At 40.1% G+C, this 22,856-nt stretch overlaps 1 protein-coding gene across 3 annotated transcripts in view; it reads left to right on the forward strand.

Moving 5' to 3' along the window:
• Window positions 1–22,856, forward strand: part of MPPED2 (metallophosphoesterase domain containing 2) — a 172,323-nt gene that overhangs the window by 4,800 nt on the left and 144,667 nt on the right. For 2 of the 3 annotated variants that reach the window (XM_030864819.3, XM_060303391.2), the window contains exon 2: window positions 1,024–1,273. The exons of the other annotated variant lie outside the window; for it this stretch is intronic. In XM_030864819.3, coding sequence (XP_030720679.1) covers window positions 1,146–1,273 — 128 coding nt within the window. In that variant the 5' untranslated portion in view covers window positions 1,024–1,145. The remainder of the gene's footprint in view (window positions 1–1,023; window positions 1,274–22,856) is intronic. 3 annotated transcript variants of the gene reach the window in all.

The following is a 22,856-nucleotide window of genomic DNA, read 5'->3' on the forward strand; positions in this document are numbered from 1 at the left end:
CAGGGAGCTGCTGCCCGCTTCTTTACAATTTCACTGATCAATTGCAGCAGCAACCAAGCAGGGGTGTGCTCTGCTCAGTCTTTGCACACTTGGTATAAAAATAAGCATCCTCATTTCCGAACCCAGTGCAGCAAATAATATATTGACATTTATACAAAGAATCAAAAAGAACAGAAACATTTTTTAAAGTATGAAACCAGCTACTGAGAATTATGCAGCACCAAGCAGGAGTGAAGCGGTAGATTCAGTGACCACCCTCCTTTACCTCTCCTTCTGGGCTCCAAGAGGGGCGGTAATGAGCACATCCAAAATGGTGGTCCAAGCCTAGATGTATTTGACTTTCCTCTGAGTAACTGGAGGGTTTAAAGAAATTATATTACATTTAGCAAGAAGGATTTGCCTTCCATAAAGTTCTTGGCCAGAGTGGAATCCATATATATATACCAAGATTTGAGTACCTATGTGTGTTGGGAGCCACTGTGAAAGAAAAAATTGTATGTGATGTGTGTATATATTATGCGTGTATTACAGTTACAAACAGGTATCTGTTATGAGCACAGCATTTTAAATTTACATTTGGCATTGTGTTTTATGGCTGTGCTAAGCACCGGGATTTCAAATTATTCTGTGACACCAACTTTGTACAGACCAAACATTCCAATTAGCAGGGAAGGTTTGGAAGATTCGCCACTTCGAGCACAAACCATTTATAGTTAGGCACCATGGCAACTGTGGATGTGCCCCTTCCGTAATTCACGTTAAGTGCCATAATGATGATTAAAGAGGAAATCTTAGTTTGAACACCACTGAAATGGTTTGCTAGCAGCCAGCCTTATCATTCGGAGTGTCATGTCCATTCTGAAGTACATGCTGGGTGGAGAATTGGGAAAGGTTTTATCCATGAGGCAACCACACAGATTAAGATTTTTCCTGAACCAATTTCATGTCTAGGTGTCCCATCTGACATCGCTTAGAACATCCTCTTTTTCTTTGTTCTCATTTTTTTTCATTTGTTTTTTTCAGAAACACACAGCAGTATTGATGAGTAGACCCTTGGGTTCAGAGATTGGGCTGAAACGCACCATGCCTGCTTCCATCCTTTGCTCCGGAAAGTTGTGAATTGCTCATGCCTATAGGGAGGAAGGATGGCACATGGGATTCCTTCTCAAGGCAAGGTTACCATAACGGTGGATGAGTACAGCTCCAACCCCACCCAGGCATTCACGCACTACAACATCAACCAGAGCAGATTCCAGCCGCCACATGTACATATGTAAGTATCACTCATGAACTTAAAAAAATTAGCCATCAGGAAACTAGAAATAAAATAAGAAATTCACTGATGACTTCTGCCCAGGAGAATAAAAGGTGTATGATTCCCCAAACAGATGGGTATCTATGGTTCCAAGTACAACTCAGAGGAATCCTCCACGTTGGTGTAACGCTGAACTTTTCCAGAGTATGTACTTTCAACTACAATTTGGCATGAGATCTTCAGAGCCTCTGAGGGTTGCCCTCATTTTGTGTATAACAACAGAGAGGTTAAGGTATTTGCCTAATGTCACACAGTGAATTTTGGCAGAGTCTCCTGACCCCTAATTCAGTTTGCTTTATGTTATACTGCTTGCCTCCATGATGAAATATCTTTAAAATTTCTGTAGTTTCCCCCCCACAGCACACACCTCACCCCCCCACCCCTTTACGTTCAGCTGGGAAACAGGCCTAATTGGGACTAATTGTCCAGCCACTGCTAAATCCATCGTCTTGCCTGTTGCTCGTAGAACGTGTGCTGCATGCTGCAGGACTCAAACAATATGGGGAACAAAGGATTAAGGGACAGTGGAACAGTTGGTTCCAGGAATTGTACTTTCCCCTCACTCCCTAATACTATTTAAGTCATGTCTCAGTTTAAACTGTTTCAGGAGCAAAGTGTGGGAGAAATCCAGAGGCAAAGATTTTGCAGCACCTGGATGCACACCAGCTTTTTTTCTGTTCCTCTGCTGCAGGATGTGCTGGGCTTTCAGCAGAAGGGGCAAAAGGTCACCATCTCCCTTGTTTATTCAAGGCCTGGTGCTCATTCTCTATTAGACTCTTCCAATGTCTAACATGAGTCTTTCACAGTAGGCCTAAACCCCTTTGCAAACCATTATATAGTCAAGAGAGAAAAGAGGTTAGGGCTCTGTTGAATGTTTTTGCCATTGCTGGCAAAATTGAACTCGGGGCACGTCCAAGTCACAAGCTCTTTTTTAAGTAATTGTTTTATTTGAGCATTTAAAAAAAAACAGTAGGTCTCCCCCAACCCAACACGCACACACATGCGCACACACACACTCTCAACCCCCCCCCCCCCAATTTAGAAACACTAACCAAACAAAAAGATCCTTCTCTTGACTGCCTGGGTAGTATAGTAAATACTGGGATGTACTTCGCAAGTATGCAAATAGAGCTACTCAATTATCTATGATGGGAATTCTGCAAAAAAAAAAAAAAAAAGGAGAAGAAAAAAAAAATCCTTGCAAATGGTTAATGCTAAACTATTTCTAAGATTCTTCTACTTTCTTTAAATCAGAATATATTCATGATAATGAAGGATTCCTAACATGGTTTTAAGGAGAGGTTTTTAAGGGGAATAAGATTTTTCTTTGTTAAAATGGCTTTTCTGAACAATAACTGTGTTCATTTCAAATATTCCTTTTATTCTTCTGCTTCTGATAATTTCTTTTTCTTCAAATATGTTATAGAATGTGTGCAAGCTGGGCTTAGGATTCCTTTAGCTCTGCTTTGCTGGTGTGACGTTTTGTATTAGAGAATCACAAAGCACTTTGTGGATTCTGTTTCCTCTCAGGCAAAAGAAAGTATATTTTGCCCCAGATTCCTTGGAAAATGACTGATAGGGAATCTTAGCTTATTCTTCGCTTGTTTGTAGCCCTAAGATTCCACTGGTGAACTGTGAATGCTCAGAGGTATTTTAAAAATCATGTAACTTTAGGACTGATGTGCTTAGATCTAGCCATGAAAAGTTCGAAGGATCAAATTATAGCTTTTATGAAAACAAGGCTTGAAAAATGGAGTTTGCGGTGGCAGCCTAGACAGCTGTGTAGCCCTTTTACCAGACTTCCTTCCTAGAAGTAGAGGATTCTTCCACGGTCAACTCCAGCTGGCCTTTTCACCTTCATCACCCACTAAGGGCTTCCCACCTGAACCCTTTGTTCCAGCCACGCATGTTGACTCTACCACCTGAGCACCCCGTGAGCCCTTTCCATCTCAGTGCTTTTACTGTTTCTCACAGCTGAGACACTCTTACACTCTGCTGAGAGCCAGTTCAGGCCCCTCTATGTCTAGGAAACCTCTTCTATCTCACCCAATCCAAAATGACTGTGCTTACCTACCCCCCTACCAACACGATGTCCCTCGTCATTTGGTATTTACTTCAAACCAGACCTCTCTCCCACCCGCCCTCTCTCTCAACTATGTCATTCATTTCTTAAAGGCAGGGATTGAGCAGGTAACAGGTGCTTAGAAATACTAATTGATTGCTTGCTTGATTGACCCATTGATTTGATTGTGAATTGAGATGAGAAATTGTGATTGAGATTTGGAAATTTTCATTGGGATCCTTCTGTCCTGTCTTAATATTTTGAGTGTTTGTATGAACGTGTGTGCATGTTATCAAGATGCTGGCCGACCTTTTCCTTGGCCTTTCTTTTCCGCGCTTGGTGCCCTGGCCCGGTGACCGGCCATGCTGGGCATTCAGCTTAGTTAAATGGGATCATGTTATATTTTAAAAGATTGCCTTGAGTCTAAATAGAAACTTAAATTGGCTGGAAAATACCTATAAAATGTTTAGTCTAAAATGTCTTCAGTTTTTCTAAAATTTTTAACATGTTACGGTAGAGCTTTACTCCTCTCCACAAAGATATTGTCTTTTCCACTTGAATAGTTGCTCATTTATTTTGCATGGGTTTCTTAAAATATTTGCTTTCCTTTGGCATTTAACAACTGAGGTCTATGAAGACGCATGACAGATCACCTGGATTGGAGTTACAATGCTGGGTCCTTAAATGATCTGTTATTTTCTTTCATGAAACCTAGTTGAGGTTTTCTTACCTTAGTTAAGGAATAGCTCACTTCCCATTTAATTCAGTTTGTCTCACCTCAGCTTTGTGACCCATCTTGGGCAATTTACCTCTTTTCTCCCGGCCTCAGTAAATGTAAACATTTGTACCAAATGATAGCTATGGATCTTTTTAGCTCTGACATACTAAGATTAAGATTGCAGTTAAGACATTTATTTGCAAGGTGTTGCTGTGGAGGGAGCACAGATGCATAAGACCCGGTTCCCATCTTTAGAAGCTCATCACTGATTCAGAGCTGTTCTTTCCACTGGTTTTAAGGGTTTACTCCATGGTCTTGGTTTCGCTTCACCTGTGAGTTCTGACCAGGTTGCTACCAAGCTTTCTAAGAGTCACTAGCCCATACATCTCTGCCTGTGACGTAGGGAGGATTTTTTTTTTAAAAGAAAGCAATCCGATATGACCTTGGAAAAGAAAATTAAAGCGCAGTTGGAGTTGACAGGGCAGACTTGAACCCAGAATTCATGAGCCCCTCTTATCCAGACTCTTGAACATACTGATAGATGTGATAGTTGAAAACCAACAATTAACAGGGCTTCATTTTTCTACAACCCTGTCATCTTCCCCAGCAGAATGTTATTTAGTATTTTTAATGATGAAAATTATTTAGTATTTTTAATGATAGTGGGAGGAGGTGCTCAAGGAGCCAGTGTAGGTCTGAAAACACCATCAAGATTTGGTATGTTTTAGATTACCTGAGGCCTAATAAAATGCTGTAAGACATCTTTAGTAGGGTACCCAACCATCTCCATTTTTGCATCGAAAGTCCCACATTCCGGGAGACCCCTCAGTTCCCTGCAAACCAGGATGGTTGGCTACCCTACTGAGGTTAATTCCTCAACTTTTTCTTTAAGGTTTGGTTGCTAGGAAGCTCAAATCAAATTTATTTTCAGTTTTAGCTACATCCTCGTCTACGGCTTTAGTTGTCAACACCCCTGGAACCTTACGTAGCCCTTGTTCTTTTATACTTATTTTGAGGAGGCAGTGTAGTGTCATGGTCGGAGTTTCCAGTGGAATCAGATTGTTGGATTTAAAACCTGGTTGCACCACTTACTAGCTGTGTAACCAACCATGGACAAAGGTATTAACTTCTCTGGGTTTTTTTTCCCCATCTCTAAAGTGTGGATGATAAAAGTAGTGCCTATCTCCAAAGGTTGCTGTGAAGGTTAAAAACTTGTAAAGTTTTTAGAGGAGTGCTTAGTACATACTCTGTACTCAGTAAATGTTAGCTCTTCGCATTAATGATTGTTTTATTGATTCTGCACCTTTTTATTCTAAGCTGTCTCAGTCCGTTTTGAAAATCACTGGAGTATAAATAAATGAATAAATAAGAAAATCACTAGTAAGTTTGTCCTGTCTTCCTCCAGGACTCATTACTAGCAAACTTGGCTGGGTAGGAGTTTTGGCTGTCAGGGTTGGAAGGTGCCCTGACTTCTTTTTAAAAAATTTTTTGTTTCTAAATTTTTTATTGAAGTATAGTTAACTTACAAAATTGTATTAGTTTCAGGTGTACAAAATAGTAATTCTGTATTTTTATAGGTTATACTCCATATAAAGTGATTATAAAATATTGGCTGTATTCCCAGTGTTGTACATTACATTCTTGTAGCTTATCTATTTTATACCTATTAGTTCGTACCTCTTAATCACCCTCACTTATTTTGCCCCCGCTCCACCTCTTACCAATCTAGCAACCACCAGTCTGTTCTCTGTGTCTGTGAGTCTGTTTCCGTTTTGTTATATTTGTTCGTTTGTTTCATTTTTTAGATGCCACATGTAAGTGAAAACATATAGTATTTGTCTTTCTCTGTCTGTGCCTTGACTTCTTATTGCCTGTCAAGGAGTGTCTCACCTGCCTTCAGTTACCCCATGGGATTGACAGTCCCAAGGGGGCAAGGAATCCCAAGAGCTGAGTGTCGCCTGGTTGTTCTCTGCAGGGTCGTCTCAGGCCCTTGTACCCCCATCTGTCAGTGTCTTAGGCTCTCTACCTATGGCTGTGGTTACAACAGAAGCATCAAGAGTTAACCATAATTAACTAGGACTGAGTACAAAGGGCACAGCTTGAGCTGGGGAATGAGGACAGTATTCACATGGCAGCTGAGAATGTGGTCTGAAATCAGAGATCTGTATCCACATGCTGATCCCACCAGTTACTGGCTTGGCTAGGTGATGGACAGAATTATTGAACTTCAGTCTTCTCATCTATAAAATGGGTTTGACGAGTCTCTAAGACGGTAGTAAACAATATATGAGATTATGTATATGACATAGTGCCCAGAAGATAGCACTTGATAAATAGATGCTGTGTTAATATTTAGGGTCTTGTGCATTAGCTGGTGAGCATGAAATAAGTGTTAACATCTTTTTGTTTGAACTGCCTGCAAAAACTTGACAAGACCAACTTGTTCTTGTTGCTTTGTTGTGTTTTACAGCATCTGTCAGTGTTTGCTTGGGTATTGCTAATCCGAAATGATCTGAAGCTTTTAGGGTATCTGGGTGATCTTTCCATGCCAAATTGTTACAGGATTTTGTTTGTCTGATCTGAAGTTTCATTCTTGCATGGTAGGAAGTAAATGTTTATTTCAGGTCTGAATTAGGTATCCTTAGATGCAGGAAGAAAGTTACAGAAGAGTGTTATAGAATGATGCCATTTGGTTAAAAAAAAATCTCAAAATGTGTAGAAAGATAAATACCAACATTACTGGTGATCATGTGGGGAATAAATTTGCAAACAAATCTGGGAGAGGGAGTGATGGGTAAAGATCTTACGCTTTTTATTTTATATACTTTTGGATAATTTAAATTATTTTTATAAGAACTATGTAATACTTTTATGATAATAAAAACTTTTTTTAAAGAATGATAAAAATGTGATTTGTCTACAATCCCTTCTGCTTTGTTAGCAAGGTTTGCATTAAAGGCTCACTCTAATGTAAATCTACTTTCTTTGAGCACTGCTTCCTTGGGAGGTACCTTCTTCTGTTTTATGTTATAATCAAGGTATAGACCAAAGGCTGTTCATTGGTTCAGTATAATTCAGCTTGGTCATGTGTGGAAAGATGTGAGGCCAAGGATGCGGGCTACTTCTTAGTCCTATAACTGGAGGGAAATTTCTTTAAGAAGTACCTTCAAATTCATTTTTGAAAGCCAGCAGAGTACATAGTATCAGTAAACAGATAGCTTGCTATAGTGGATGACTTGACAGTGTTTCAGGGAACCTGGATTCTGGTCCCGTCTTGGTCACTAATTAGGTTCGTGATTCCGAGCAAGTTGAGCCTCTTTGAATTTCAAGTTCCTCACCAGCCATTGGGCTCGATGCCCTTTAGCTTCATTCCTTCCTACTCTGGCAGTCTAGGGTTTCTCCTTTTCTTCTCTTTTCTTTAGTCTGTTTGAAATTAAGAACACAAATCCCTCATCATTAGTGATATTCTGTAGGGAAAGATTATAATAGTGAGATATCATGGGGATGCTTTGGAGGGGGAAGACCAATGACCTCTTCCTCACCCAGAGGAAGAGTATCAATGAATGGGTGAATGTCTGGGGCTCTGTAACATTGCACATTACTAACAAGGTAGAAATTCATCCTTTGTCGCAGAGCTGGGCTGCATTCACTGTGCAAAAAAAATTCTAAACGTTTTTCTCTTGGTAAGCTGCTTTCTCTTTCTCATTACAAATTTATCACTGGCCTGAACATTAGCATGGCCATAATTTCTGTTAATGTTTTCAATCTGAAATTCGTCTTGGAGATGGCTGAATGGCCCTTTTGGTTTGTGCTCATATATAAACACGGGGTATTTTTCTTTTTAAAAATAAGCTCTTTTTCCTATATGCTCCCTGAGGGCACTGTTTCGTGGTCCGTGGCAGTTAGACTTCATTTTAGAACTGACTTATTTCCTATTCCGTCGATTTCTTTGTTTGAATTCTGGCTTTAAAAAGGCAACCTAAAATTAGATATATTTTTTTGTCCATATGGATTTGTTCTTAGAAACTTAGCTGTACGTTGCATAACTGGGTAGTTTTGTTTGTTTGTTTGTTTTTGGTTACTTGACTCTCTGGGAGGGTAAAGAATTTTGACAAATAAAGTAGATTCTTTCTACTGTGGTATGCCTGGATTTCAAATCCTGAGGCAGTTATCTACATTTGCAGAGAGAAAGATTCATACGGAAAGTGTGGCCAGTTCCTATCCTGAAGCTAGGAACTGGCTGCTCACCTCTCCTTAGGTATTAAATATATCTCCTGCTCTAAGTACAGTTTTTTAAAAAATTTCTTTTAGGGAGACATTTTGATAAAAAGAGACAAAATGACAAGACTAGCTAAACAGGAAGTATTATAATAGGGAGTCTGTCTTTGAAACATGCTTAATTTTAATTCTGAGATTTAGAGCCAATGAAGATGTAGATTTTAAGACATAAAAACAAAGCTAATGCCACTAGATCTGCCACATTTTGTGTAACAAACTCTAGGTAGTTCTGAACTATTTCCAAAAAGGAGAAAAAGCTCACCGAGTCTGGGAAGATCTATCCACCATCAGCTTGTTTTTCTTCTTTTTCAGTATTTCCTTAGCTCTCTCCTTCCCATGTCTCTTCCCCTTTTAGACTTTCCTAGCATCCAGGAAATTGGATGTTTCAGTAGCTATCCTGGCATGATTAGGCTATTATTTCAATATTAGTACAGACAAAACTACCACACTTTTCCAGACCGCCGTGTTAGTCTGCGTCTTTTTTTTAATGTAAAGAGTACACTTAGAGGCTTTGTCTGTGTAGAAACACTAACTCTGCAAAGAGGAAACTCTGTTGAATTTATTGGCCTTTGCAGTATTTGGGTCTGCATAGTTTTCTTCTGTTTTGCTTTGAAGATTTTTTTTCTTCAGTTTCTGTCCCTTTAGAAGGGTAAAATATATGCAAATAAGAAAATGCGTTGTTGCAGGCTTTTCATTTTTTTTTCCTTTACCACAAATCAAGAATATAAGCCCCTCTAGTTGGTTTAAATTTTTGTATGGCTTTATATTACATAGCAAAGCTCTTGACACTAGTCGAGAAAAAAAAAAAAAAAACAGGAAAAGAAACACTAGTACCATTTAATAAAGCAAACAAGTAAATTTTCAGTACTTGATATTATTGCGCCTTAAAATTCCAGATGAGAATTAAACCCTTCTTGAAGTTCATTTGTCGGTCGTGGCTTCGTTAAAAGATTACAGGGCACTACACCATAACATGAACTCTACTCAAATCCATTTATTTCTTTGGTAGACAGTCTCTGAAACCTTCCAGCTCAAAGGTTTGACAATTCTTGGATTGGAAAAATATCTTTTCCCACCTTTTGGTGGGCTATTTCGGCATTGCTGCTGATTGGCTAAGAAAAGTGGCTTACTTGTAGTATTTAGTTTTAGGTATTTGGGCCACAGACCAAGTTTCAAACCGTTTACGTATTGTACGCTTCGTTTAAAATGTGTTTTGCACAAAGACTTAAAACTGAAATCAAGAAAAAAAGTGAAATCTCCCACCAGCTAAGCAACCTCAGCATGTTTCTCTAATTTCCTGAGTTAGCCTTTTGCTATGACATAGACATTCTACCAGCTCTATTTTGGTCCTGAGTTTTGGAAAATTTTTCCCCCTTTTGTTTCATTTTGCTTTGCCTTAAGACTTCAGAGATAACCACAGAAGCCTGTCAGACTGCATTAGGCATTTTTTTAAAAAAATCACAAGTATCATACCCATTGCTCTTGGTTTTGCCTTATATTTAATATATTCCATTTTTTTTTAAAAGTACCAACTTTTACACGTTTGTCCTGCTTGGGTGGGCAGCAGATATAATGTGGAGGTACATGTTTTATGGAGAAGAGGGAAGATAGTGGTATATGTGAAGGAGAGAGAAAAGACGAGAGGGAGGGCCTAGCAGATATATCCTGTTAGTTCATAACTCTTTCTTGCAGTTATGATGTCCCTGGCCTTGGGCTTGACTTTAACACCAGGAACGTGTCAGCATCCCTAAACATCCGTCAGCAGGAAGATAAGACAGATTTCACCTTGGCTTTGTGGGGTATGCATGCCAACTCTACATACCAATGGATCCAGCATTTGAAAGGATCAGAATAGCAATTTTTGATACATTGACCTGTTTTGATCCCTGAGAAGGAACACTTTGGTAGGCCTTTTTAGGTAACTCAGAAGTTGAGGTTTGCATTTCAATATATAAAAAAAAGTCCATTTGAGAAATAGTGAACTATGAATTGGCTTTTGAGAAATGTAAAAGTATCTGAAACTTCAATTGCCCGAGGTCTGCCATCTGTTAGTATCTAGGAGACTTACCATGCGTTGTGCTCAGATTCTGACTTTTACAGGTTAACTTGTTTTCACTTTGTTCCTGACCTTCACATTTTGGGCACAGCTGGGTGCACTGAAACCTATTTTGACTCCACCAACTTAGAGAAAAGAAGAATGAGGAGGAGGGAGTCTTTGGGAAGAATAGACAGACTAGGAAGGAGGTGTTAACTCCTAAAGGATATTAATTCCGAATTCTTCCATAATGCAGTTCAAAGAAGGATCTGTTTTCCCCCATGTGAAATATAAAGGCATAGGTAGGTGTCCTTTTCCTTAGAGAAGAGTGAGTCCACTACCACCCCCTTGCCCACTGACACGCTTGAGAATTCAGAAGGGAAATAATAACCCCGCGGGAGGTGGTTGGCCCCATGTCGTGCCCCTTGGTGGCGGATGGCCGGCCTGTTTTGCATCTCTCCATCTCGACCCCTCCACCACGTTAACGGCAGCCGGCACGCTCCACTGTTTATCTTGGAATTGGATACCATCATCTTGGCAACCAAACTGGGACCTTTCCTGCTCAGATTGTTTGTCATTTGTTGTTAATTATCTGTTACCATAAATTCTGCACTTTGAGAAAAAAGGGAATGTTTTGAAATATTTCCTCCAACATGTAAGTGGAGCTTCATTTTCTGTGGACAGAAGAGGGGAAAAAACGATCAACCCTTTTGGGAATGGGTTTCAGGGAAATCAAATGCTCTGGTTTTTCAGACCGGATGGGTTAGATCCTGCTAATGCAGCCAGGATTCGCAGCAGAAGAACCTTTGCAATTCAGGAATGATCTATATTTGTGAGAGGTACCCCCTTCTGAGGGAAAAAAAAATTTACCTTTACATAAGGAGTTGTGCTTTTATCGCAGTCTCTTTGTGCCATAATTGTGTGTGTGTGTGTTTGCTCGAGAGCCTGTTCCCTGCAGTTTCTCACTTTCAAAGGTTATTAAGACAAAGCAGTCCAAAGTGAAAGGTAGCTTCTGCTTACCTGCCTTTGTGAGGCATTTATTTTGTCAAGTATAGAATTAAAATGAGCTTTCTGGCCATTAGTGGATTTTAGTCATGCCCCCGCCCTCTGCAGGGAAGGTTGCGTCACCTTATAAACAAACAGCACTGTTTTGTGAGGTGCTGTATCATGAGCTAGGGAGCCACTGCTGGACTTACTGTCTTAACAAAGGGGTCAACAGAAGAACAGGAGACAGGAAGAATGTGTGCATGCATTTTGGAGGGAAGAGTTTGGGAGTGAAGTGGTTATTGCTAAACAGAAATCGAGGCACATTTAAAGACATAAAAACTGAAATCGTTTGAAAAGTTCTAAAAGAAAGTATATCCAGAATCCAGGCTGTCTCTCCACCCCGGGACCCCTTACATGTGTTCGCTTATAGTCTCTGTTGCTAACATCTCATCTTTACCATGGGGATCATAACAATATATGCTTCCATAAGTAATGGTGAAGGTTATATTAGATGATGCTTAGTATTGAGTAAAGCACTTAGCGCAGTATCCCAACGCTCAATGCATGGAAGCTACTGTTACTAATATTGTTTACCCACAACATCAATGCTTGAACTTCAGCAGAGTTTTAATGGCGGCACATAGACCATCATCACCATAACTTTTTTTGGTTGCCATTAAGTTTGGTGTGTCTGTTTTCTTCTCGTTGAGGAGCTTTTGTTTTTGTTTTCCTCTCACTGTTAAAGTTTTTAGGGTTGTGCTGCCTCCCAAGGCATCCCCACACTGGCAGGGAGGGATTGAGTCTCTGTTAACCTGCTGATAGTCAGGGGCGCAGACTTTAATAGACACCCATCGCAGCTCCTGCCTGCTGCTTGGGACAATGTAGCTCTCAGAGATGTGCCTTTTCCTGGAGTTGAGGAACTTGCCTGGGTCTGCTGCCTTTGGTTTCTGCAGAGCCAGAAAATGTTCTTCCCAGGCTTAGGAGGAAGGAATCCTGACATGAACGGTGTTGCCCCTGAAATAAAACATCCTTTCTACGTATTCCACTTCTGTTATCCTTTTCTCTCCTCTCTCAGTGTTTTTCAAAGGGAGTACGGTAGGTGTGTGTGCATTATTTTAGAGCACAGATTACAGTCAGATTTTAGGATTAAGAAATGAGTGTTAACCTAGTGTCTCAGATTCAGGAACAGTTTGCGTATGAGAACGAGAGACTGGATGGAGGAGAATGGAGGTTGAAAAAACGCACCCTCACGCTGCTCTGGGGGAGGCTGGGGAAAGGATTTAACACTTTGGATTCGTTAGAGGCCATTAAAACTCTGATGGGATTGGATTACCTGACTGCACATCTGAAACATGAAACTCTTGCCCAAGCCGTGCAATCGAGTTAAGCTCAAAATTCAAGGCCTTCCCCCTAAGACTGGCCTCTGGGTAAGCCTCACTGTGGATGGCAAAATGATTTCCTTTGAGAGGAGCAAGACTGCAGTGAGGTTTTTATGGCCAATTGAGTCTGTATATTGGTGCCAGCCAGACAGTTGGCAGCACTTAGTGCCAAGTTCGGTGATCTGTCCACCGGTTTTTCCCAAGGTCTTCAATTCCGTCTGGATTCAGGGCTGACATTGAAGAGAAGTACATTGTAAATCCAACTTCCTAGGCATGCCTCCTGAATTTTTTATTTTTCCAAGTGGAGAGGTACTGAGAGGTGCCGGGAGAGCAACAGGCTGCTCCCCTGCCGTCAACTTTGAGGCTTGGAATGATGTCCTCCTCCCTAAATACACTTTCTTTCCTCTCTCCACCTTCGTCACTGCTTCAGGGGAGCCCCTACCCCTTTCTCTGGATTACGTGAACCCTTTGTGTGTATGGACCCAGAGCACCTACAAGTAATTCTTTCCCTTGGTCGCACTTTTTATAAATGTGTTTTCTGAATGTTTGTGAAATGTCTGTCTTCCACTAGGCTTTAGGCTCTCCGAAGGCAGCATCTCTTTTTTTTTTTTTTTTTTTTTTTTGCAGTACGCGGGCCTCTTACTGTTGTGGCCTCTCCCGTTGCGGAGCACAGGCTCCGGACGCGCAGGCTCAGTGGCCATGGCTCACGGGCCCAGCCGCTCCGCGGCATGTGGGATCTTCCCGGACCGGGGTACGAACCCGCGTCCCCTGCATCGGCAGGTGGACTCTCAACCACTGCACCACCAGGGAAGCCCGGCAGCCACTCTTTATTTTTTGTTGCCCATTTGTATCCACAGCACGTATCATAGTGCTATCACATTCTAGATACTCTCCAAATACTTGTTGAATGAATGAATGACAGTTGAGTTTTCAGGGATTCCATGTTCTCTTACTATGTGCTTTCCCAAGAAGTGTGTGCTCCCTTGGAATCATTCATTCATTCTGAGGGCATGTATTTAGACTTGATGGTATACTTGGCTTTAAAAAGGGTAACTTATGAGTCTCCCGTGTTTTTTTCAGGATGGAGCTGGATGAAGCTCAGAGTGAGTATTTCTGATACTCCTACACTTATGCTATAATCTATCCTGCCTTCGGTTGACTCTTACTTTGACAGTAGTAGACTCTCATTTCTAACACAGGAAAAATGTCAAAGTTTCACTTTCATCTTGACCCTAAAGATTTGGGTTTCCTATCTTGTTCTCTACCTTAAAAACTGAGGTATTAGAAAATATGTTGTCTTAACTCCTTGTAAAGTGCTTACTTATTTATCCTATTTGGCATCAACTATTATTGGCAAGAAGCGTGAAATTAATTAGGAAATATTTCAGCCCGATTACCAGGAGCCTGTCAGCTGTCCCTAATATGTCGAGTTTACCTGAAATGAAGACCATGAAAACGGGTCATCTCTTATCACGGGAATCAAACATTTTGCATAAAGCGAACCAATTTTATTCTGTATCCTTATGTTTTTAACAACTTTACTTTTTTTTTGTAGTAAACTCTTCTAGTTCTTATCATACGACTATTTTCACAGAAACCTGTGATTTGGGTTTACCACAGATAACACCACTATAACAACATTGGTGTTACACGGTGATTGAAAGCCTTCTGAAACTTTTGTTTTAAAGGTGAAACAAATGAAATTTAAAGGAAGTATGCAATGGATTTCTAATTACTGGTGACTAAGCTATAAACTTCTTGAAAAGTAAATGACAAAAAAATGCTGCTGAAGAGTGCCAAGCTTAAGGAAGTATTTTACAAGAGGCAGAGCATAAAAGAGGGGAGAGAATAAGAGAGATTTGCATGGCAAGCGCTTTGGGGCAGGAAGTTGTTAATTTAAGTGATGGGCTTTAGGTTTTCTCCCTGACTGTCCCCTTACTGCGTCTACTAAGAAAGGTATTGTATAATTAGGCTTTCTGGAGATCCCCTTTGGCTGAGGACCTAATTGAGTTTCAGGACTAGAGGGCTGAGCTGGATGGAGTTGGGGGAGCTTTTGGCCCTGCTGGTCCAAACCCATGGATGGACCTGCCTCTTTGATAAGTACCTGTAGTGACTGGCAGTGACATTGTTTGGGGAAAGTATGGTTTAGTAATTGAATAGTCAGTGCTCCTTAGTATATGAAAATCTCTCTCTAACACAGGGAAGACACCAAAATCCACATGTGCAATTTAAATGAGCTTGTATTCTGCATTATAAATATGCACCGGATGCCAAGTAGAAAACCGGAACACTCTCTCAGGATGCTGTTAGGGCCAAGCGGAATCTCATTAGGGACGGCTTCAAAGATCAGTTCCTCGTGTCCATAAAAACAAGTGTAAATTATCTGGTGCGCGCCTGCTGTTAGCAGTTGCGGTGTTGCATTATGCATGATGCCAGACTGCACAGAGGAGCCACAAACCGCTCGGAGCTCCAAAATAGATGTGGGGATTCCTCCACCCATACATAGATATTTTTTTGGTGCTGAGTCCTACATTTTGGAAATTTATTGGTGTGTTTCAGTTAATGGAGGGTGCTACATATAACCTGCTCGTACGTTTTTGATGAATTGGAGTCAGTTTGGAGAGGCGTGATAAGGCTCTGAATGGTTTATATGAACGACCAATCTACTCAGATTTATGTATTTTGTTCACATCTGGAGTCAGATTATGGGCATAGCACAGTGCCTGGTACAATAAATAGTTATTGAGGAAGAAGTGAATAAATGGATGTCTTCTTGGGTCTAGCAGTCAGAATAATGTAGAAATGCAAACCACGCAGTCCTTGTCTAGTAGGGATGTTTTGCTTACTTGGGGAGACAATCAAATGTGTCTGAATTAAATACATTTGATAAAATAACCGTGTGTGCATTGTTAGTAATAGAAGGATCAAGGTGTGTTTTTGCATACCTGTGTGCTGTGCTCACTGGGAGGGAAACATGTAAAGACTTTTACATATGGACAGTTGGCAACCCAGAGAGCTTAAATGACCAGAGCAAGGTCACACAGGACACCTGACTTACAGTACATTGTGTGTGTCTTTATGACCCTTAGTGAGCAGAAGGTGCTTAAGCAACTTACAGTTTGGGGAAGACAATAAATCCTAACCGGGGCCCACTGAAAAAAAATGCATAACGTGAAAGTTGTGAGTTAAGTTTTATTTGGGGCAACTGAGGACTATAGCCTGGGAGACAGCTTCTTAGATAGCTCTGAGGAACTGCTCCAAAGAGGTAGCGGGGAAGGTCAGTATATTATATATATATATGATTTTAGTGAAGCACCAGTTCTGGCAGAGACTGGCTGCTAGTCACGAGGAGCATATGTCTCCGTTAATGATTTTAGTACTTTTCTAGATATGAGGAGATGCAAGAATTTGCGCTCATAAAAATCTCCTGAAAATATCTAACTATCTGAAGTCCTGTTCTGTCAGTTTTCCCCAGATCACAGAGGTGCCTCATTCCTGGTCTCCATCCCGAACTCCTTTCAGGGAGTGTTGAAGGTCAGTGGCTGTGGTGGATAGTGACTTAATCCTTGTAGAGGCAGATGGCAAGTGCTAGTTTTTAGCTGGCAGTGAGTAGGAGAAGCGGGGGAGAATTTCTTTAAGAACACATCTGAAATAAGCCTTTTACGAGTAATCTGACTTCATTCTATTAAATTGCTTTCCAATTTTATTTCCTAATTTTCCACTGTAGACATAGCCCAGGTTAGTCAAAGCGTCTTCATGTCTAATTCTTTTCCCACACATGAAAGAAGGAAAGCTCCCTGTAGGAGGCACCCTGTTATGGAAAACTGTTTAAATGAAACAGGAGCAGCTATTTTCTGCCATGGAGGATCACACTTTGCTTTCATTTCATAATATCTCCTCCTTTTCTTACCACCCATGTGTCCCTTGGTTCCTCTAAAACCTGGCAGCGTTTTTCTGTACCTCAGAGTCCAGAAACCACTGACATTTCCTACTCGGAGACGACGCATACTGGACAGCACTTGCGTCTTTGCTGGGATGTGGGAACTGAGAAGTGTGGAGCCATGTGCCGTGGACTTGGACAGTGGCACACATTCCAGACAAGTGAAATGGTTTCTGGCCCACTGCTTGTGCTGTGTGGGAATGAGCAAACCTATATGCTTCTAGGTCTTTTGGAGACATGAAGATAGAAGGTTAGATGCTTCAACACAGTACCTTTTACACAGTTCAATTTGAGTACAGTTTTGAAACCTGACCGTGGTTGAATATCAAGGGTTACTTCAAAGTCACCTGCATTTTTGAGAATTTCTCAAAGGTTGCTATTTGGAAATAATCTCTGTGACCAAAAAAAGTGGTGTTACTGCATAGAAAATTGCTTCCGCGAGCCGTAATCGGTGTTGGCATCACTTGGGAGACCATCGAAGTGTGTCTTCTTCACTAAGATTCAGAAACCCCGTAGCCACGAGTCACTCTGCAAGTAGCATTTCCAGCCACGTGCGCTTGGAAAAAAGCTCTGTGGCAGGTATGAGGTATCCTATTAAACTTCTTTATGTTAAAACTGCAGATGGGCCCAAGTTGGCTTTGGCGACGGTCCTCTCTGCCTAGGGTGCCGCAGATCTAGCTATCAGCCAGCCTCGCACCAAATGCCTCGGATGCTGGTGCAGTGGCCTGCAGCTGGGCCTTGGCTCAGTTGCTGGTGGTGAGCCAGAAGTACCTGTTAGATCTTTAAAAACGGAGCAGCACAGACAAGTAGAAAAATTCTTCCAGCTCTGTTGCTTTTCTGGGAAGTTCAGAGAGGGCATTTAGCAGCGACTTTTGCATTCAGTTCTAACTATTGAACTTCGTAATAGGAAAATTATCTAATAAAAGCTCTAGTTTTGGGTGGTGACTAAAATGAGTAGTTCTGGAATGCTCAAGACCCCCACTTAACTGCACAGAGAAGCTCATAAAATATGCATGGTGAGGAGTCCAGCTAGTGAATATATTAGTTGTAGCAGTCTACACCTCCCTGTAGAAATTATACATCTCCATTGTTTATATACGAATGTGTGTGTATGTACCTGCACACATACCCACAGATAAATGAAGGTTTAAAATTAAACATAGATGAAAGTGTTTTCTGAACACTGCTTATGGCTATCTAAAAAACAAATAAAACATTGGACATTGTTTGCATGTGGGTTGCACACCTCAGCTAACGATTACTAACACGGTTGACCTTGTTTTCTATTGAGGGCACCGAGAAGCTACATTATTAAGCATATTGGGTCAACCCGGAGTTCACAGTTAACATCATTTTTCTTTCTGTGGAGATGAAAAGGTCTTCAGCCAGACTGTTTTCTTTTGGTTCCACACCAGGTGGGGGGTAGCATGATTTTTGCATGACTATGGCTCTGCTCTATAAATGAGCAGATTCAGTCTTTTGTTTTAAATGTAATCAGCAAGATTGCATTTGCATTGCTTGTAAGTGAATCGCATAAGTGAAATTACACTGCCTGCATCTCATTTGGTATCATAAAATGTTACGGGATGCAGGCCGTTTTTCTCCAACTAAAGTGTCTTCAGTTGGTATTAGGGTGCTTGCTTTCATTTTCCTTTGTGACCAAATTTATTGCATTCTGCAGAGCTAGGGCTCATATTTTCACTTAGGTTAGTTGCTGGAGAAATACTCATTCATGTTCCCTAGGATAAGCTAAAATATTGGTTCAGTAGCGGGTAAATGGAGTTTTAAGACTATCTCATGTCGTGTAGCAAGTGATTGGTAATCACTTGCTGTAGTTTGAGACAAACTTCTGCTTACTAAGTAAGTAAATGCTAGTCACTGTTGGTTGGAAGTACAATGCAATCTAAAGCTTTTCAGGCAGTTAATGTAAACCACAAGACGGTTTACAGAAAACAAGAACAAAAACTTCAGTTAGTCACTTTTTTTTAATGACCAGTATAAAATACATATCTTAATTGGCTCTTAGGACATTCTTAAGGCAGATGACTTAACAGTCATTTTGAGATTCCTCTGCTTATTTCCTTGAAAATAAATAATTTAACACAACAGTAATAATCACTGACTTCAAAAGTCAGTAATTTATTTCAGTGACAAATGAGAATGCCCTATTTCACAGATCCCTCCCCCTTCCATTGAGGTTTTCTTAATTCATGAATTTTTCAGGTGGAAGTTTGAGGGAAGGGTATGAGTTCTTAGATAACCTAGAACATGGTGTGGTTATCCACAAAACCGCTGTTTGTTAAGTACATTACTGATAAAACCCCACAAGGCAGCAGGCAGCTGAAGTGCTGATTATGCCCTTTGGTAAATGTGAAAACTGCTTTCAAAAAGAAAAAGTATGCCAGTTATACTGATATATGAACAAAATCAAAGTGCTGAATAACGAATGATGATCTTTAGTTATTTGGATAGTTATTCGTAGAAAAAAAAATGGGAAGAATTAAATGTGACGAATAGGAAATGTAAATATCAGAGGGTGCGTTGTTTGGCCTATCAAAAGAGAAGACTTGAGAATACTAAATCCAAAAGCAAAACTAACATTCTAAAATAGCTTACAGGTTTTTTTCAGTAAGACCTTGAAGGAGAAGTGCAGTTTTGTATTCTCATTATCTTAAAAAAAAATGTGTCTAGAAAAACGTTTCATATGGAAGGAGAGGATTGAATATAACTTCTTTTTAATTAGTAAATTTTTAATTGAAGCATGAGACATAGAAGTGTACAAATTAACTGTATTTGACTAAATGAATTATCACAAAGGGAACATGCTTATGTGATCAGTATTGGATGTAGTTTTAAGGATCATTTGTTTTAGTCTGCAAAACAATATTCCAAAGTCATGAGATTTTAAATATCATAGTCTCTGATAAACTTGTGTTAATAAAAATTGTAGAGACCTTTGTTACTAGCACTGTGTGATTTACAAAGGAGATAATTGTACATGTTGGGATCCCAGTGGCCTCCCTAGGATTCCTCTGTAGTTGGAAGTTGCAGGGCTGAGTATATATGTGACTACTGTGACTTTTATTTAAACTGGTCTCTAAGGCATACTTTCCATTTGTAGTCATTTAAGATTTCCCGAAGGCTCCTCTCTGTGATTTGATAATTCTCTGGATAATATTTCCAAACTGATGACCTTCTTGAGTTAAAATAATTTTTTTAGTCTAGCTTTAAAGACATCTTTATTTTCTATTCCATTCATCACCATTTTCTCATTGAAAAAATTAACCATGCCTATCCCACTTCAAATGGGCAGCTGCACTTTGAAACTAGATCCTTCTTTTGGCTGTAATTGTCCAAATGAGGAGGACTAGGTTGGCTAACTATTTTGAAAGGAATTGGTTGTGACTGTAAAGCACTTTTTTTTTCTTTTTTTGCGGTACGCGGGCCTCTCACTGTTGTGGCCTCTCCTGTTGCGGAGCACAGGCTCCGGACGCGCAGGCCCAGTGGCCGTGGCTCACGGGCCCAGCCGCTCCGCGGCTTGTGGGATCCTCCCGGACCGGGGCACGAACCTGTGTCCCCTGCATCAGCAGGCGGACTCCCAACCACTGCGCCACCAGGGGAGCCCATGTAAAGCATTTTTATGCTTTCATTTTTTTCTGTTCAAATTTTGGTGTGTTCCCAGCTAGGAAAAAAAAAAAAAAAAGGAAGAAGAAAGTTAACAAGGAAGGAGGGAGGGAAGAAAGAAGGACAGAAACAAAAGAAAGAGGAAAAGGAGGGGAGGCAGTTCACAAAATACTTGTAAGGAAGACAGCTCTTCCATGGAAATAGCTTAACTCCAGCCTTGGAAGAAAGGGAAAGAATGACTCCAAAATCTAGTCTGAAAAAGACTTTGGGGCTTGAAGTATAACTGTAAACTACGGACACAGAGTTTTCTTTTTCATAAATTCCCCAGAATAAATAAAATAGTAAAAAAATGCATACATACATACGTGTGTGTGTGTGTGTGTGTGTGTGTGTGTGTGTGTGTTTATTCTGTTTGGTGTCATTTTCATCTATTCCTGCAATACCTACATTGCTCAGTATGATTCTGAAACTATTTCTTTAGCGGTTGTCTTTGGAGCCAATTCATGGATATATAAGGAAAGAATTCTGTTTTCCAGTTACAGATATCATCTTCATACATATTCATTCATACCTTCCTTGTGAAATCCTTAAGGTGTCCAAGGAATAAAATTCATCAGTGAGTTTTTACTTTTGACTTTCTCACTCTGGCCACAGGGCACTTTAGAGTTACCAGGCTAAATGTCTTCTTTGGTTGCCTGAAGAGTTTTTATATACATAGTACTACGGCAGCCTTATACTTGTCTACAAAGGTACTAGACTGTCTATTGGAGAGCTGATCCAAATGATCCTATGCAAATGGGAAATATGATCTATCAGCTTACAGACTGAAATAATTGCACATTCTGTTTAGGTGACCAAGATGGCTGATTAGAGATGGTTACTGATTGGTTACTTAACAAGTAGCCATTTTTTTCAAAGGAAACTAACAATCGTAATAGACTAGCTGGCTATATATGTATGTTAAATCTCATAACTAGGGAAGAACACTTCCAAATGAACATGAATTATAGCTCTGTTTATTATACAATTGTGAAAGCTAATAATTTGTCTTGACATAATAGCTGCTTTGAGCTATCAAGAGTCACGAATAAGTGAAAATACATATAAATTTCCAAAAATATATTTGAATTCTTATATTTTGATTATACATTGTCTCCAACAAAAAGTTCATACTGATACCTCTAGTTAAGACAGAAATATTCTAAAACTCACTTAACCTTATAAAGAGAATGGCGAATACCATGGTCTCAGAGTTTTGATATGTACTTGCTTATTTGACACGGTCATGCTTTTATTCATTCACTAATTCAAGTATTTATTGAATTCATGCTATGTCCCAGGCAAGCAAACTGCTTGAGTCTGGGACTGTTTAACAAATTGAAATGATAATCTCATAAATTTATTATGGGGGAAAATAATTCAATGTAATGCACACTAATGATCTGTATCGGTCTTGAATCAAAATTTGTCATAGCCTAGAGTATAAAACTAACCCTCATTATTTTGATTATCTTCCATTTGATGGCTTTCTCTTCATTTTGTTGTCTTATTTTGCTTGGTTAAACACTCTTTTTAGGGAACCCTTTTCCCCTCTCCTTCAGGGCATCTTAGATCTTCTGGGCTTCAGGGCAGACAGTCTACGGTAGACCAAGGAAACCAGTTAAAATGAGCAAACCAGGCAGAACAAGACAAAATCCACAGAGATTATAATAATAATAATAATAAATAATGGCTACCTTCTTTTGAGTGCGTATTGTCTACCCAGTAAGTGCTAACTGCCTTAATACATTATTTTATTTAATTCTTAATATAACCCTCGGAAGTAGGTGGTGTTATTCTCATTTTGCAGATAAGAAAACCAAGGCTAAAAGAAGCTGCCCAGAGTGGCCTGGGTTTCACAGCTGGTCAGTGAAACATGTTTACCTGAGTCTATGCATCATGCCACTCTGTCAAGGAGGCAGCGATAGACCCACAGATTAAAGACTTGGATTTTGACTGTTTTCTTCTTCATGAAGAAGCATGAAGTAAATACAATCCCGATCCACAAACATATTTTTGGAATAGTTCCACTGATTGAGGCTCTGTAGAGAAGCATGACCTAGGATGACTTTTTCTCTCAGATAGAAACACAAGTATGGAGGAATTCATTATTAGGAGGCTGGGGGAATCCATGGAGAAAATCATATTGGATTGAGACTCAAGTGATGTAGGCTTCATCTGTAATATGGAAATAATACTGGTTAGAGCAGATGGTCTTCAAGGATCCTTGCGTCTCAAGCGTTCTAAGATTTTAGTCTGAAGTTACTCAGAATTCCTTGTATTCCTGGACTTTCCACTCAAACACTACGTGGATTGGAAGATAATGCAAAGAGAGGTACAAATGGAAACATTACACTCACAAGTCATGTAATAACAGAAGGAATGCTCAAGACTGTTAACCCATTCAGCTAAACACCCAAAACTGAGTATAAGCATTTAAGAAGGAAAAGATTTTCTCTACCTCTAAGTACATTTGGGG

This window comes from Globicephala melas, chromosome 8 (genome assembly GCF_963455315.2).
Source record: "Globicephala melas chromosome 8, mGloMel1.2, whole genome shotgun sequence".
NCBI lineage: Eukaryota > Metazoa > Chordata > Mammalia > Artiodactyla > Delphinidae > Globicephala > Globicephala melas.